Source organism: Rutilus rutilus, assembly GCF_951802725.1.
Source record: "Rutilus rutilus genome assembly, chromosome: 15".
NCBI classification, from domain to species: Eukaryota; Metazoa; Chordata; class Actinopteri; order Cypriniformes; family Leuciscidae; genus Rutilus; species Rutilus rutilus.
This window is the reverse complement of record NC_140220.1, coordinates 33,395,518-33,412,383: the sequence shown is the minus strand read 5'-3', so window position 1 is coordinate 33,412,383 and position 16,866 is coordinate 33,395,518. Positions and strand designations below refer to the sequence as shown.

Genomic DNA, 16,866 nt, shown 5'->3' with positions numbered 1-16,866 from the left:
CTGAATCACTTTGGCTTATAAATCTTCAGAGACACACACTTCTGTGTGACTGCAGGAAGGTCAAAGTTAACCATCAAACATGAAGACCTTGGGGGTATTGTTGCAGATAACATCTAGAAAATCCTAAATTCTTGTATCCCGTAATTTAACAGCACATTCTGAAGGACAAAACGATCACTGCCACAGTCTCAGCATTGCAGCTCTTGAATAATAGAGGAGGTAAGATATTCCATAGCTAAAGAAATGTCTCTCTGTGTCATGCTGTTTCAGTCTGCCGGGGTTGAGACCGTTGCTGGATGTAAATTACCTACCCCTGACAGATATGAGGATAGCGAGAACGTTCTGCTTCTCCAACCTCGGCCAGGCCTTGTACCTGACCTCCCCTACCGAGATCCAGAGGATCACCTACAGCCAGGAGGTCTGTGAGAACTTACAGGTGAGCAAAAAGAATTCAGAAAACTCTTCTAGACTCTTCTATTGCACAGTATTTACGTTGATGATGTTGATGATGATGATGATGATGATTGGATTGTGAAACAGGAGATGCTAGGCGAGCTGTTTACTCCAGTGGAGACACCTGAAGCTCCTAACAGGGGATTCTTTAAGGGTCTTTTCGGAGGAGGAGCACAGTCTCTAGACAGAGAAGATCTTTGTGAGTAATGTGATGTGTGAAGTATCACTGTTGTAGAAATGTAGACCACAAACAGATGACCGTTTAGATGTAGGGAGGCTGGGGCTAGTTGTCACTTTTCAGATTTATTTCTGAACATTGTCTCAAATCCTAACATGTTGTTGGCTATAAAAAACTTTTGAACATTATTAGCCAGTAACAATGAAACCATTGACAACATTTTCAGTAAAATTTTTACATATTATGACAATTTTGAAATAATAGTATAATATTCAATGTAATATATATATATATATATATATATATATATATATATATATATAGAGTACAGGTCAAAAGTTTGGAAACATTACGTTTTTTTATATTTTTGAAAGAAGTCTCTAATGCTTATCAAGGCTGCGTTTATTTGATCAAAAATACAGAAAAAAAACTGTAATTTGTGAAATATTATTACAACTTAAAATAATAGTTTTCTATTTGAATATACTTCAAATTAAATTATTTATTCCTGTGATGCAAAGCTGAATTTTCAGCATCATTACTCCAGTCTTCAGTGTCACATGTGACATCCAGTCTATCACATGATCCTTTAGAAATCATTCTAATATTCTGATTTATTATGAGTGTTGGAAACAGTTCTGCTGCCTAATATATTTGATGAATAAAAGGTTAAAAAGAACTGCATTTATTCAAAATAAAAAAATATTTTCTAATAATATCTTCTTTACTATCACTTTTTATCCATTTAACACATCCTTGCTGAATAAAAGTATTGATTTATTTAAAAATAAAAAATAAATACTGACCCCAAATTACTGACCAGTAGTGTATATTGTTGTTACAAAAGATTTCTATTTAAAAGAAATGTGCTTTTTTTTTTTTTTTTTTTTTTTTACTTTTTATTCATCAAAGTATCCTAAAAAAGTATCACAGGTTATGAAAAAATATTAAGCAGCAGAACTGTTTCTAACTTTGATAATGAATCATCATATTAGAATGATTTCTAAAGGATCGTGTGATAGACTGGAGTAATGATCCTGAAAATTCAGCTTTGCATCACAGAAATAAATGATCATTTAAAGTATAATAAATTGAAAACCAATTATTTTAAATTGTAATAATATATCACAATATTAAAAAAAAAAAAATCTGTATTTTTGATCAAATAAATGTAGGCTTGATGAGCAGAAGAAACTTCTTTCAAAAACATTAAAAATAGTAATGTTTCCAAACTTTTGAACTTTTTTTTTTTTATAATAAAATATATAATAATAGCTATTATTATTAATACATTCTACAAAATTACAGCATTTAAAACACGTGACAACCTGAGATTAATGAAAAATATTATAATGTAACTCTTGTCTGCATGTATGTCAGTTCATTTTAGTGTGGTGTTCACTTGTTTACCCATCAACTATTACAAAAATATAATGATATAAAAGAATTCACAAAAATGATTCCGATATAACAGTGTTTTTAACTAGGTGTTTGAAACAACATACAAAATCACATTAAAAAAAATATGTAGAGAAAATTTGACTCAAAAACTAAACTAAAATAAGTTCTAAAATTAGCTTATATATATATATATACAAAAAGTAATGAAAATGACAAATGACCAAACATAATTTTTTTTTTTTATGCTAATTGAGAATATTAATAAATACTATAACAGTATATAAATAATACAAAAGTAACACTTGTGACAACTGATCCATATGTCATCTAGCTCAGTCTCCTATGCCTCTTAGTTATCTTAATGAGCTCTGTTCTCAAAAGTAACATCTTAACAATGTGTGCTGTTCTCCAAGCAGAGCGTGTTTGTTACCTCATTTGTAACGTTCTCCCCTTCTCTTCTTTTGACACTCTGCTTCTGTATTCATGTTTCAGTCGGCGAGACAGGAGCCGGAAAAGCAGCACGCAGTCTGGCTCAGCACATTCCAGGTCCTGGGGGTATAGAAGGCATGAAGGGGGCAGCGTCAGGAATCGTGGGTGATCTAGCTCGAGCTCGGATAGCGTTGGATGAGAGAGGGCAAAAACTGGGCGAGGTGGAAGAGCGGACGGCAGCCATGATGGCCAGCGCTGACTCATTCTCCAAACACGCTCATGAGGTACAGCGTTCCCACCACCGCTGATGCCAATGACAGATGAATCCCTTCTTAAAAATAGCTAAACGTTTACGTCTTACATAAATGTGTTTTTATGCGTGGTTGAAGCTGAACCAGCATTGTAGCCGTACGATCGGCGTCTCTAACTCTGATCTTCTTTTTTTTTTACTGTTTTTCCTCCCCGCTGCAGATGATGCTAAAGTGTAAGGATAAGAAATGGTACCAGTTCTGATCTCCGCTAACAGCAGAGCCCAAAGGGACTCAGGAGTTCTCCTACACAGCCTTGTTCATCCGTAATCCTTTTCCCACTCTCATCTTTATCTCTCCTCTGCTGGACCAGTGGGATCCCTCGCTCTTTCCTAGCACAATATTAACTACAGAACTGAGGCACAGACTGAGAGCGGCCCCAATCTGAGGAACGCCACACCACGATGGCGTCCACTCTTCGGTTTTCGTTTGTCCGTTTGATATCGCCAATCCTCTCTCGCGGCGGCTGGGCTTTGTAGGCCCTGAAATTCCATTTCTTCTCTCAGTCTTTGAAATTGTTTTTGTGCTGTTGTTTTTTTGGAATCATGTCCTGCCTCCCACATCGGAGAGCAGCAAGTAGTCAAAAAAAGACAAACAGACTAAACAAAAAAATACAACAACTAAACGACAAACATAAAAAAATACAAAAAAAATCTAAAGTATATATACATAATTCTATATAAATCTCCATCAAAGTCTGTAAAAATGCCATATTCGCTACTGTCATAAGTGAAACTAAAATACGAAGACACCAGGTGAAGCATGGGAAGAGCTCCATTCACAGGAAATGATGTTATAACGTGGAGGAGTCAAACCTTTCAGAGAAAGAGAGAACATCTCCCTTCTCCAAAAAAAATTTACTCAGTATATTCCTATAACATTTCCCAAATGATCCCTTTTGGTTGAATTATCATTTGCATATTTATTTATTTATTTTTATTTATTTATTTATTTATTTAGCAAAATGTAAATGTCTGCTTAAATATAAAATGCTTTTTTGGTGATCTTTTTACGAAATTATTGTGAATATCAGTGCAATAATGCTTTACATTAAAGTACCATCCTGAGGGTTTAGAATAAGCTGACGTGATTTATATGGATGAACAATTTGTAAGCCGACTGCGAGTGATTTAATGATGGTATTTTCATGTAATACATTATACAGACGTTTAAACTTTCTGTGAAACTCCGTACAGGAAATATCTGGTCTGGACAGAGTTGTGGAAGAAAGTAGGCAAAAATAAGGTTTAAAACTCTCCATCTTTTTTTTTTTTTTTTTGGGGTAGACAGCCATATAGACCTCAACAGCAAGAACATTTGTTGTGACTGAAAATGACGTCGCAGTCTCTTTAGTGTTGGCTCTGGGATTTAATTTCGTCCATTAGACCAGCGTTCTCATCCCTTCACACTGCATAGATTAAACCGCTTGAACGTGTAGAGATTGTACTTAGGTCCACATTTCATTTGTTATATAAAAAGCACTTACACTGTTGGAAACGGCTATTCACACCTGGAAATTTGGACCGGTTTTCCAGCTCTAATCTGTGGTGACTTGAGACTTGATTATAGAATGCGTTCACTGAGGTTGAGAACAATGTTCATTATAGTTCCGAATGTCAGGAAGACATCGTCTAACAAGTTTGCATCTGATGGTACTGGTTTCACGCTGGTGCTTCATGCGGAATGCGGTAAATGCACGACGTACTTCAAGATCATCTTCATCTGTGAAAACACCTACAGTGAGTGTTAGCTGTACATTCAAAACCAGAAAACTAGAAAGTAACACTAAACAAGTGTACGGTCAATGTCTTTCTTGTCCCATTTCTCCCTTGAAACCACATTTTAGTGCCATTATATTTATTTGTGGTTTGCAAGAAATGCTGCTATATATGTTGCATTGATCACGTGATCCATTGTCGTCCAAGACACTGATTCTCACTTGCCTCTCTGCCCAAAGTGTTTTGCCATTCTGTGAATGAAGTAGTTCGACAATCTGGGAGCATCAATCGCGAGTGGACGTGGCCACACCGACCCCGAGACAGTTGCCATACCTTTTCAAACGCCAAAGATTTTCTTTCATTGAGTTCTGTATTCCATTCGACAGCTGTTTGTGTCTGAAGTACCACTGCATCCGGTAACAGTGTTGAGGACTTTTCTGATGTTTTTGGCTGTGTGCTAGTCTGCCTTCCGTGTGTTTCGTATGCCGTACTTCAAACAAAGAAAAACGGGGGTGGGGGGGGGTGAAAAAAGAATTACAAAACAAATGAAGCCAATCTCTCTCAGACTCTAAATGTTTCTCTGTGTTGGACTCTATATTCTCTGTAGATGTGTTTTCATGCCATGGTGTTATAGTGTTTCTGAAGACCGGGTTTGTTTTTGAATATCTCGCTCGTACGTCATCTCGCCTGATTAACTAATTCAATTATATTTGTACGATGTGTATTTTTCTCTGCAGTACTGTATTTCCCTGAATAGATATCCTTGTCATATTTTTAATCATCGATTATTAAAAAAATTATTTTTATATATGCTTTGAGGAGGACGTATTTTGAGCTCATTGCGCTCTGTCAACTGTCTTCATGTCTTTGTTTTCTGCGGTGTAATCTGTTTGTTCAATTAAACATGAGTGAGTGAGTGAGTGAGCGAGTGAGTGAGCGCTCCCTTAAAATTATGATAAAGTATGGTCTAAAAGTATGGTTCATTGTTTGAAAAAAGCCATTCGTTTCTGTGTGTTTGATTGCATTTTAAGCCCCAACATGGTTGGTATTTACAATTTAAAACCAAAAATTACTTTTCAACATGTAGGCTCATATAGATTGGTTACTCACGAGATAATTCCAGGAAAGATTTGATGTCCTAGGTTGCTATTTTTTTTTTTGTCATTGTCAGTCGATAAACAAAAGTATCCAATCAGCCGTGTTGAACTGTAATGCTGTAAATGTCAGTAATAAGTGTTCAAACTCCAGCAGAATTTATCGATCACACCTTTAGTTCATTCATGTCTGTTTCATAGAGGTTTCCTGGTTGTTTGCCCTTTGTAATCTTTCATGAATAAGGAGAAAAAAAAAAAAGGTTCCTGTTGCTTTCTTGGCTTTAATTTGATCTATTCATTTTGTAATGTTTCATGTTGACTTTAAGTGAATCGTTTTATTTGTCTCAGACAGAACATTCTTACCTGAAATATTACACTTTTAACATGCAGAAGAGCCTCATTCATTTTCTGTCCTGAATATAACGTTTATCAGTGGGTTGCAGTATTTTCTCATTGTAGCCAATTTCTTGTACAGTTTTATGCAAATTTCACATGGATGTTTATGACTATCTGCTGCCACAAACGATTTAGAATTTCTGTAGATAGAAATTACTGTGCAATGGAAAATAAAACTATTTAAAAATCTTTTCCGTGTTTTGTGGCTCATGGTTCTAGTTCTTAAAATTGCCCTATTTTATTAAACGTATAATGTGGGATGGCACTTCACAAAAGTTTTATGTTATTTGTATTCTCTATAAAGACTTGTAAGAAGAGTATTCTCGTTTGCACTGTTCGCTGAGATTGGTTGGACGCTGAAGCTTGACCACAACCACTACAATGATGTCCCGCTGAAATGCCTTGAAATGCGCAGCATTATTCAGTGTGTTGATGCAATTCCCACTGAAACAGGAAGACAGGGTGGGACATATCGAACAGCTGCTTCCCTTTTAAAAAAAAATAGCCAATAGCGTTTAATTTATATCACAGCTCGGCCAGAGCTGTTGAGCTCAGTAAAGCCGCAGTTTCCTCCTATTTAACCGTTTCTCCTCCTAATCTCCTCCATATCGCTTTAAAATATAGCATTCTGTGCAGAATTCAGAATTCTCTGATCCGTTTTGTGGAATGCTCCGACTCGCGCGTATGATCCGCTCTGTGCTGTCATGTCTCTGGACCAGAGCAGACTGTGAGTGCGCTGCGGCGGTTCACGTGACACTAACGTGAAACCAGACTTTATTCGCCCCAATGGAAACACTGTCTAAATCGTTCCCTATCCCTACATGGTGAATAGTGACCATATATTCACCATATATTCAAATACATAGAACATTCCCTACATGGTGAATAGTGCACTATGTGCCATTCACCATGTAGAAAATTGTAAATGTGTGATCAAATGACCCATTTTAGCCACAGCTTCTTCTGTTTATAATGTAGGGGGCGGGACGCCTCAGATTCTAGAGAGCATTTGATTGGACAGAAAATCTGATGAGAAGCTGAAGTGCAGAGTGATGTCATCAAAATAATTGATCCATATTGGCAAAAGTGAGAGACTGTAAATTTTAAATCTTCTAAATGTGAATTTTGTCATTGTTTTAAAGCACACTAGCTTATAGATAACAGCAAGGCTAACATATTAAGCCAAAAATTTTGATTTTCATAATGACAAAGACCTTTGAAAATGGATATATCAGACAAAAAGTAAGTAAACAAGACAGGAAGTAACAAAAGGAGGCGTCCTGAGCTAATAGTTGATGGTATCAAACCATTTTCCCCTTCCTGTAATAATAAAAATATTAGATAAAATGTCCAATCCTCTCCTAGAGATACTTCACAACATTAACAATGTATACATTCACGTAATGTATCCTTATCAAAATTCATGGACATTGACAACATGCACTTTTTGTACGGTACATGAGGAAGAATTGGCTCATTTGTTTTTTTAACTGTTATTTGTGGTCTGTTTTTTTTTTTTTTTTTTTTTGCCCCAAGAGATATTAATTATAATTTATTTCTAAAATATGATATATGCTTTTACACAGACAGAGGCAAAATGTTTGAGTATGTCGTGAACTTCTATATTTTTCATGGTAAATATTACATCCATAAACAAAAATTGCAAAATGCATACTAAATGTAAATTAGTCATTAAAAAAAATCCTTAATGTTTAAAACAAAATAAATGATTAACTTGAACTTCTTTACAGTGCAGTGACTGTTACATTCTACTGATGTATTTAAAGGGGAATCAATCGGGAAACTTATTTGTCCCATTTATTGCCCACTTTTTATTCAAAGAAATATATGAAAAGAATGCTGTTATACTATAAAAGGCCACAAGGAGGGGTAGTAAGAAAAGGAAAATGTTGCTCTGAGGCACTACTCTGAATGAGAAAATGATGAAGGCATGGATCAAATTTGCAGGTTTAATTTGAAACACAAAACAATGAAAAAACACACACACGCACACACACGCACACTCACACATGCACGCACACTATATATATATATATATATATATATATATATATAGGCTTTTATTTTTATATTTTGTTCGTTTTTGTAGTAATTCTAGTGGTAAATCCTAACAATTTTTTATTTTTTATTTCAGTAGTTATCAAAGGAACATTTCTAATTTTCATGTATTTCTTTTATGTTTTTCTTTTATTAAGCTTTTCATCTAATATTTATATTTTATTATAATCCAACTTTGACTCATCTTAATTGACGAAAAATATTTTTTAATAGTTTTAGTTTATGATAACAACAATACTGTTTAAGGCCAATGATGTACACTGGTGTTTTGTCTGACCAGTGATGATGTTTTGTATGATCATCATCATGTGAGGGACGTACATATAAAATTTGATCGTTTAATAAAAAAAATAATTAAAAAAATCACATTTGTATTTATTTATTTTTTTGAATCTATGTTTTTTTTTTTTTTTTTTTTTAGTTTTCCTTCAAACCCCTGATCCCAACACCCCCACTCCCAGACTAAAGAGCAAAATAATATATGTTTTGCGCGATTTTAAGGCAGGGGGCACCATGAGACTGTACCACAGCACGTACAGCATCGCTTCTGCTTCAAATCCTATTACAGCATCAGACCAGCAGAGAGGAGACACGCGCTCCTGCGCAACACGCACAGCAGACAGCAGCCCACAGTTACCTCGCGCGCACCTTTACCTTTCTCGGCTTTGCCAAAAATAAAAGTCACAAAGTTTGGGATTAAAACGATACGGGAATACATTCTGCCTATTTGTTTTAAGAAACGCCATGCCAGGGTTTCATTTACCACAAACTCTGACAAACTGACAGTTTTGACAGCGCGTGCTCAGATTAAAACCGTGTCTACTCACCAACCGTCGTCTCGTTGAGGAAAGCCGATCTTTTGCTACGCCAACGTGATTACGCTGCTCAGCAAATATTGGCTAGAAGTCTGAAACCACATGTGCTCGTCTCCAAACCGGAGAGACGCGGTTTCATTTGTCTTCAGAGAGGAAAAGAGTTGGCTTTAAGCCGTACTGACAGACAAGGGAAGGACGGTCTCGTAAGAGCGCTGGAGAAGACCATTGGAAATCCACGCGGTGCGTAAAATTCACGTTTATTCTTGGCACTGCTGTGGGAACAGTATAAATAAACGGGAGGAAAATGTAGTCTTTGTGGATGGTTATCAGCATAGCCACTTTTGACGCCAACCAACCATTCCCTGTGCAGGGGGGCGGTAGTTGTGGAGTAACGTAGGCTATACAGCAATGCCAAGTTGAAGGGTCTCGACATTGTCAGTATTGATAAACGCTGAAGTGCCCGGCACCGTCTTTATTATCATTCATGTTCTCTTGGATATTTTTTAAGCATCTCCTGCTACCAAAAAGTGGAGAGAAACACTGAATGAAGATGACGCTTTGACTGGGATATTTACATAAACCGCGGGCGCACGCGCTGTCAGTCACCTGCTCACAAAGGTATCTCACCTTTACGCTTAAACACCATTCAAAATGATGGCCAACGGACCCAACATCGTCTATGAATGGCTGAAAACCCTTCAAATGTGTCAGTATGTCGAGGCTTTTGTGGACAACGGATACGACGACTTGGAAGTTTGCAAACAAATCGGAGACCCGGACTTGGATGCCATCGGGGTTTTCATCCCGCACCACCGCCAGCGGATTCACGATGCGGTGCAAAGGTTAAAAGACGACGATAAGGAGACGGCTACCGGGCTTTATTTTACCCTGGAGCCGATGCCCCCGGTTTCACCTGTTTACACGAGTCGCTTGGCAGAGCAATATGAGTCTAGGCTGCGGGGCTCCAGGTCATGGACTGAGCAGAGCAGTGATAGACCCGTGCGCAGCGTGGGGTACATGGGGGCGTCCAGGAATCTGACGCTGGGGAACCGCAAGGAGCTGGAAATCTACCCCAAACTGAAGCTGAAGATAATGATCAGGGATAAACTCATTAGGGACGGGATAAACCTTGCCAGGCAGCCATACTCTAATAAGGTGAGTAGTTGTGTTTACTTTTTATCCCGCGTCGGTATAAACCACGTGGCTTGTCCTTGAATCAGCTGTTCAAGACAACACGCCATATAGGAATAGAACCTCATGTGAGTTTAGGATCCATGTGATTAGAAGACAAGGGTAATAATAGCTGTTTGGCTTGGATGCAGGGAGGTTTGATGACTGGAACATTGCCCTAATCTGGTTTCCAAAATATGATCAATAGTTTACTGACCGAATTTAGACGCACCATGCGTTTCTAATGGATTTTTTGGGATCAGTAGGTCAGTTACTGTACCATCGATTGGCCTGTGCAGGAAATGCCATCACACCGCATATATCCAGCATTCAACATAACATCAGATAATTCATACCTGACACAAGCTGGAAATTCATGGGGGGAACAGAATGAAAAAGAGAAAGAGCCTCGGAGAGGTTTGGTTGGTGTGTGAATGTTGCAACCCTGTATCAGATTAAGTATTCATTATACTTTATTATAGGGATTTAATGAGGGGGATTTGCTTGAGGTAGTAATGGGATTTATATGTACAATAACTTAATGCTCTTAGATGATCCCTGGCCTTCAAAAATAGGTGCTTGAGTTCACACCACAGTGTTTCCCTTTTGGAAAAAAGCATCTATCTTCTAAGTGTTTTTTAGTTCCCAGCAGCTAGGTAGTGAAATTTCTTTACACTATTAGAGGCTGTAATTGTTACAAGTGTCATCCTGCTTCTCTTTATCCATTTATTGGAATGGATTGTCTGAGATTTTTTATTGTTTTAGGATTGTACAGCTTATACTTGTATACTGTATACAACAACTTTTTTGATTGATTTTTATTAAAGTAATGATGAATATTAATGACAAATCAGTTATTATTAAGTCACAGAATCCATGGACATTAATCAAGACAAGAGAGTGATAACTACAGTATGACATACAGTATGGACATTTGAATAATAAGCACAGATTAAATATTTTACTGACTCAAAGGGATAGGCTAGTTCACCAAAGATGAACATTTTGTCATCATTTAGGCCTACTCACCCTCATTTTGTTCCAGACCTGTATGACATACTTTCTTCAGCAGAACATAAAATAAGATATAAAATAAGAATTCAAAATAATGACCCCTGAGACATTTTTCAAAATATCTTTGTTTGTTTTCCACAGAAGAAAGTGAGTGATACAGGTTTGGAATTTTTTTTTTTTAAATGAATTTTCGTTGTTGGGTAATTCTCAGACTCATGCCCATTTTTGGGGGGTTTAATGAACTTTTTGTCAATAGTCAGCATATGAAGATGGTGGAAAATTAATGTCCAGTGCTGTGATCAGTCTTTTTCACTTCTGTTTCACTCTCTAAAATACATACTTATGCTTGCTTAGCCACATTCTCACACATCCATTCCCATGTCACACCTTATAAATGAGTCGCCATTGTTCTCTCCAGTAAATACCAACAAGAAAAATGAATGGCTTCATCTGCTTCTGTTTAAAAGTCAATTAGAGTCACACCATGAACAAAATATTCATGCTCATATTACTTGCATAGTTGACTATTTTCTAATTAATATTTGAATTAAAGGGATGGTTTCAAGAGTGTCCCGGGACTATGTCCCAGAGTACTACAAGTTACTTCTAATATTTTATGTTTCATACTTCACAAGATTCGAAAGCAATATAGGCCTTGCCTATATACACTTTTCATATATAAAACAAAATAAATGTACTTGAAAAGACACTTGTAGTAACTTGAAGTAGCAGGTGTAACTTGTAGGGGGGTTTTGTAGTACTGCGGGATGCAAACAGACCCTCCTCGATAGTTTGGCTGAATGATAGCATTGTGTACGGGACAGAACAAAATGTACCTAAGTCATTATTCGCTCACAATCTTCCCCTTTGGAGAGCTGTTACTGTGACCGCATCATTGTGCTTATTTGAGTTCATTGTTGATTTTACTGTCTTGTTTTAGCAAAATAAATTAAGATTCCGATCCACACACATCAACGTGAGTATTTAAAACGGTTCATTTGTTTCAGTCTGTTCAGAAAGTTCCTTGTATATGTCTTTTTACTTTGAAACGATAAGCTCACAACATATGGTCCCTCAGGCACTCATTGAACATATGTTTGGACAGAATGAACCACAACGTTGTGTGGAGTGTTCAATTCAGTGTTGATTTACGAGGCAACAGTTTATTATGGCGTTAAATTAGGGAAGTAATTGTAATGTTTTCAGTTCCCATGTGATTCTGAGATAGTGCTGACATTTTGTGTCAAAGCTTCACTGCTGTGGTAGATCTGTATACTGAGGTTTCAGTAGGCTAAATAAACCTAAATGGTGATTTGTGTTGCTCTTAAGATTGGATTTCGCCATAGGGTGGAAGTCTTTTGTGTGATATTACGCTGATGGCTTTTCAAGTCCTCATGTGACTGTGTCTAGTCATTGTGAAGTAGATTGTGGGAAACAGGTTTTTAGTGTGTGAAATGCATGTTGCACTGCAAATGATTTGCTTGTCCTTGTCCATGATTTGCTTGTTGTCTGCTGCACACATACAATGAAAATCGGCTTTAGCTTTCCTCACTTCTCGTTGGGTTGTTTATCCACAAATAGATTACAGTAGTTTAATGGCTTATTGTGGTGTTTTTGTTTATAGCTGACCTATATGAAAACTCTCTACTAGCAGCTCTTAATAGATAATATGCTGTGGAATGTCATCCCCCCCCTCACACGCCAGACCATAATCCTTTTTATGACGCCACAAATGACCTTAGGGGAGCAATAAATAGCTATAATGCTTTCCTTAACTACAGAAGAGGTTTATTTATTTAATTATGTCTTATCGGTTTTACTGACAGGATAGATCCGTTAATGCATAATGATACAAACACACAATGTCCATGAGTATCACTATTTTGTTAAAAAAGTAGGTTATGTTCTTTATCTACCATCAGGCTCATGCTGACAGGCAGCACATATACCCTATATGGTCTTAAACTGAGCTCTCTGCATGGAGATAATATAGGGGTTCATATAATTCTTTTTTTCCAGTGGGAGAATGCTACAGAAGTAAAAACCACAATCACACTGACTCTTAATCTCAATGTCCTTATGAAAAATTGCACTCTGTTAAAGACCCTCCTTGTTTTTCTGTGTGCTTTCTGAAGAAGCATCATGCCTGTTCAAACTGAGCCAACTGTATTTAGATGCAGTCACATTTTTTTTTTAATGGAGTCATATCTTTACCAGGTGATTTGCTTTAAACTGAAAATTCTGTCAGCTACCTCCAACAAGGATGTTGCTCGAAACTCTTGCTTTTTAAAAAATAATTCCTTATTTTTTTGTATTGTTTTGTAGAACAGAATACCCAAAGTTTTCTTTTTCCATTCAAATAAAATTAGTTAATGAGAAACTCAAAGCAGATCAGTGGCTGTCAATTACAATGCAAATTTCAATTTCAGAACTGCGAGTGGCATTATACTGTATATGACCCAAGTAGTTTTTTAAATTTTCTAAATGCATAGTGAATATTCACTATTCACAATGCATAGGCCTATTCATCTTATTATGAATATTTTACTTTTTTAAGTTTTTTGGACCTGGTCGTTTTTTAATCAAAATGTCAAAACTTGATCTTCTGGTGAAATATCAGACTTCTCTCTGGTATGTCGTACAATCGAGACTTTTAAAAGGTTTTTTTTTTGTCCTATGTTTTACTGCCACCAACTTCCCTAAAAAAAATTGGTGCATGCATGACACCCCTGATTTTCTCCAGAGAGTGATTTTCACAGTGTTGTGATGCTTTCAATATGGTGCACAGAAAGAGATGAGGTTTAGAGATCTGCATGTGGACAATAAGATTGTAGAAGGCTTGCTTTAAATGATTTCATTTTGTATTCATCGAGTTTGATTTTGAAGTGTCAGCAAGCATTGCCATGTTATGTTAATGGCACTCATAACCTCACAGAATTCAGACTTAAATCCCCCTATTTGCCCACAGACCTCCCACAAAGCTTCTTTCCATTAGACAGCTCTGTCAGTTTTTATTTGAGTTGAACTTCAGTCAGTGTGCTCAGCCATGGACAGAACATAATTGTCGGATTACTCATATGGATTTTATATTAACAGAAATACTGGAAAATTGATACTTGGAGATTCGCAGTCGATAGTGTTTGCTCTGTCTGTAAGGAAAAATAGTGCTTTGATGTCTTGATAATTAGGCTGCTAATTGTGTTGCAGGAGCCTCAAGTTCCTCAACTTTATTTGCATTATTTGCTCAACATTGTTTATTTGTTTTTAGTCAAATTGGCCTCTAGGCTAATACTCGTTGTTGTTGTTATAAGTGCAGTTTATGACAAGTCTGCAAATCAGCATGTGGCAGAATGGCATCTGTCAAAACACTAAAATACCCCACTATACTGTACATCCCATAGGGCATAGCTGCATGTACAACAGCTGTAATATGACTGTTGAACTGCACCATATGGCTCAAACACATTCATGTCATGTGTTAACAACGAATCTCCAGGCATCATATAACATATCAAAGAATGGCCCAACTGGGAGATTTTATTGTTGGTGCACACTCTGTTAAGTTTTGTCACACAAATGAATGCATCACACACAGGAACACAAAAGAAGAAAAAGAATAGAATGCATGAAAAAAAAGAGAAGTATTTTAAAATAAATGCATAAGATCATCCTTTTGTTCCTTTAGTGCCCTTGCCGTTTGTTAAAACATTCTTTGCTGTGCCATTAATGTGATGTGTACAAAGTGAGAGTGCGGTGAGATGAAAGATAGAGAGGCCTGTTTTCTTTCTCCCTTATTGCCGAACATTCTTCCCACCTGTTTTGGAATTCTTTGAGACTTCCCTCTATGTTGCCATGGTGACATTTACATAAACACATTGCACCAAAGAGAGGAAAATGGGGGTTGATGCAATCTAATTACCTGTGATTTATGACGCTCTTTGACAGGGTCTGCACAGGACACATTTATTCAGCTTTAATCCCTATTATACCATTATTGGTCACATTAAGGCTCGTGTGCTTGCCTGCTCATGGAGTTGTGCTTTTCTTTTACAGCAAATTGAATTCTAAACCCAGATGCGCTTTTCTTTGATTTTTGACAAGTGCGATGATGACGATGGATTTTCAGATGGATCCTGTTCAGCGTACAGAAAACGAGGGAGGACAGATGAAATAGGATGGGGATGTTGGTTGCCATGGCAACATTTAATGGTAGTTTTTCTACTAGGATTGTGAAGGGGTGGTTGTTTGTGGATTTTCACAATCCAGCAATTTCTAGAATTTCTTAAGATTAGTAGTGATATAATTTCACAGAATTTTGCAGTAAATGACTTTCCACTTTTTAAAATTGTGTTTGGTACAGTAATAGCAAGGTTTTCTGTTTTACGAAGGGCAGAATACTGAACAGGGCCTGTGGTGCTGTTTGCTTGTGTGTGTCTGTCTGTTTGTGTGATAGTTTGGGTCCTCACTGTAATTCTTACTGACTGCCAAAGGACACTGGCCACTGAACACACACACACACACACACACACACACACACACACACACACACACACACACACACACACACACACACACACACACACACACACACACACACACACACACACACACACACACACACACACACACACACACACACACACACTCATTATTTCACAGACATATCTTAGTAAGCAGAGCAAAATATACAGTTCTGATCATAGACCTCATTTACTGTCTATGAAATGTCTCAAAAACATCCAGTTTTGTTCTTCCTCTTTGTTTCAGCTTGGTACCTTGTTAACACAGCTGTGATTCCTGGCAGACTGATGATAATATTTGCCATCATCTGTGATCTGCTAAGCTCAGTGATGAGTCGATGTAACTTGATTGGTTGAAATCCACATGTAAAGGCCAATACACTGAGGCACAAAAGAAATATTTCATGTAAATGTCAGGCAGTGAATCATCAGTCCGTTGGTCAAATGATCTCAGCTTGTACAACAGCGAGTCCTTGCTGAAGAGAAAAAAGCTTTCAGGCTTCTGAACAGCTTTATAGCCCCTTCATTTCCTGTCAAACTCTCCAAACTCGCAGTAACAGTTGGTCATTTTGTGTCTCAGCTACTGGCTATGTTTCTACAGATGGAGCCAATGGAATCGTTGAAATAAATGGTTTTGTCAGTATTTATGTGAAGCATCATTTACCTTCTACTTGATTATTTAATATCTCATTATGCTCTGCTTCTGTGCTTCTATTCTTCTCAGGCGCCTGGCCGTCGCCCCTGCATCCACGAGACGTGACCTTGTTCTTCATGGCAGAGAAAATTTACATTTCAATATGCATGAAGGAGCAAATAAACAAAATCTGTGATTATAATTAGGGAATGGTAATCAGAGCTATCTAATGACAGGGGTTGGGAAAGGACAGGTGTTTGTAACTTAAATCAACAAATGACAATCATATTAGGGCAAATACATGGCAATAGTAAAGTGGGACATTCAAGGGTTGATGATTTGCATACCCAAATACCTGCACATATCCAAACAAAGATCATTTACACGTCTAGGTACCAAATCCATCCTATCTTTGTAAAAAGGGTCAAAGTACTGCTATCAAAGCATTGTATTAAATGTATAATTCACCAGAAATTGTCATTTATTTGCTGACTCTTAAACACAAAAGGAAAAATACTGGCTTGTGTTTTTCCCGCTGCAATCGCAAAGAATGGATTCCTTTCAAGCTAAAATGTTTCTTATTTTTTGGGTCAACTGCTCCTTAAAAAAATAATCTGCATTTTTTGATGCATTTAGAAAGGCCAAGAGTATACCATG

General features: G+C 37.1%; 2 protein-coding genes across 9 annotated transcripts in view; both read left to right on the top strand.

The window, feature by feature from the left end:
- stxbp5a (syntaxin binding protein 5a (tomosyn)) overlaps positions 1-3,351 on the top strand; it is an 81,781-nt gene extending 78,430 nt beyond the window's left edge. For all 4 annotated transcript variants that reach the window (XM_084432867.1, XM_084432866.1, XM_084432865.1 and 1 more), the window contains 4 exons: positions 271-436; positions 541-652; positions 2,525-2,745; positions 2,933-3,351. In XM_084432867.1, the coding sequence (XP_084288993.1) occupies positions 271-436; positions 541-652; positions 2,525-2,745; positions 2,933-2,974 (541 nt within the window). In that variant the 3' untranslated portion in view covers positions 2,975-3,351. The remainder of the gene's footprint in view (positions 1-270; positions 437-540; positions 653-2,524; positions 2,746-2,932) is intronic.
- Positions 3,352-8,634: 5,283 nt separating this feature from the next.
- sash1a (SAM and SH3 domain containing 1a) overlaps positions 8,635-16,866 on the top strand; it is a 234,059-nt gene continuing 225,827 nt past the window's right edge. For all 5 annotated transcript variants that reach the window (XM_084431974.1, XM_084431975.1, XM_084431973.1 and 2 more), the window contains exon 1: positions 8,635-10,026. In XM_084431974.1, coding sequence (XP_084288100.1) covers positions 9,523-10,026 — 504 coding nt within the window. In that variant the 5' untranslated portion in view covers positions 8,635-9,522. The remainder of the gene's footprint in view (positions 10,027-16,866) is intronic.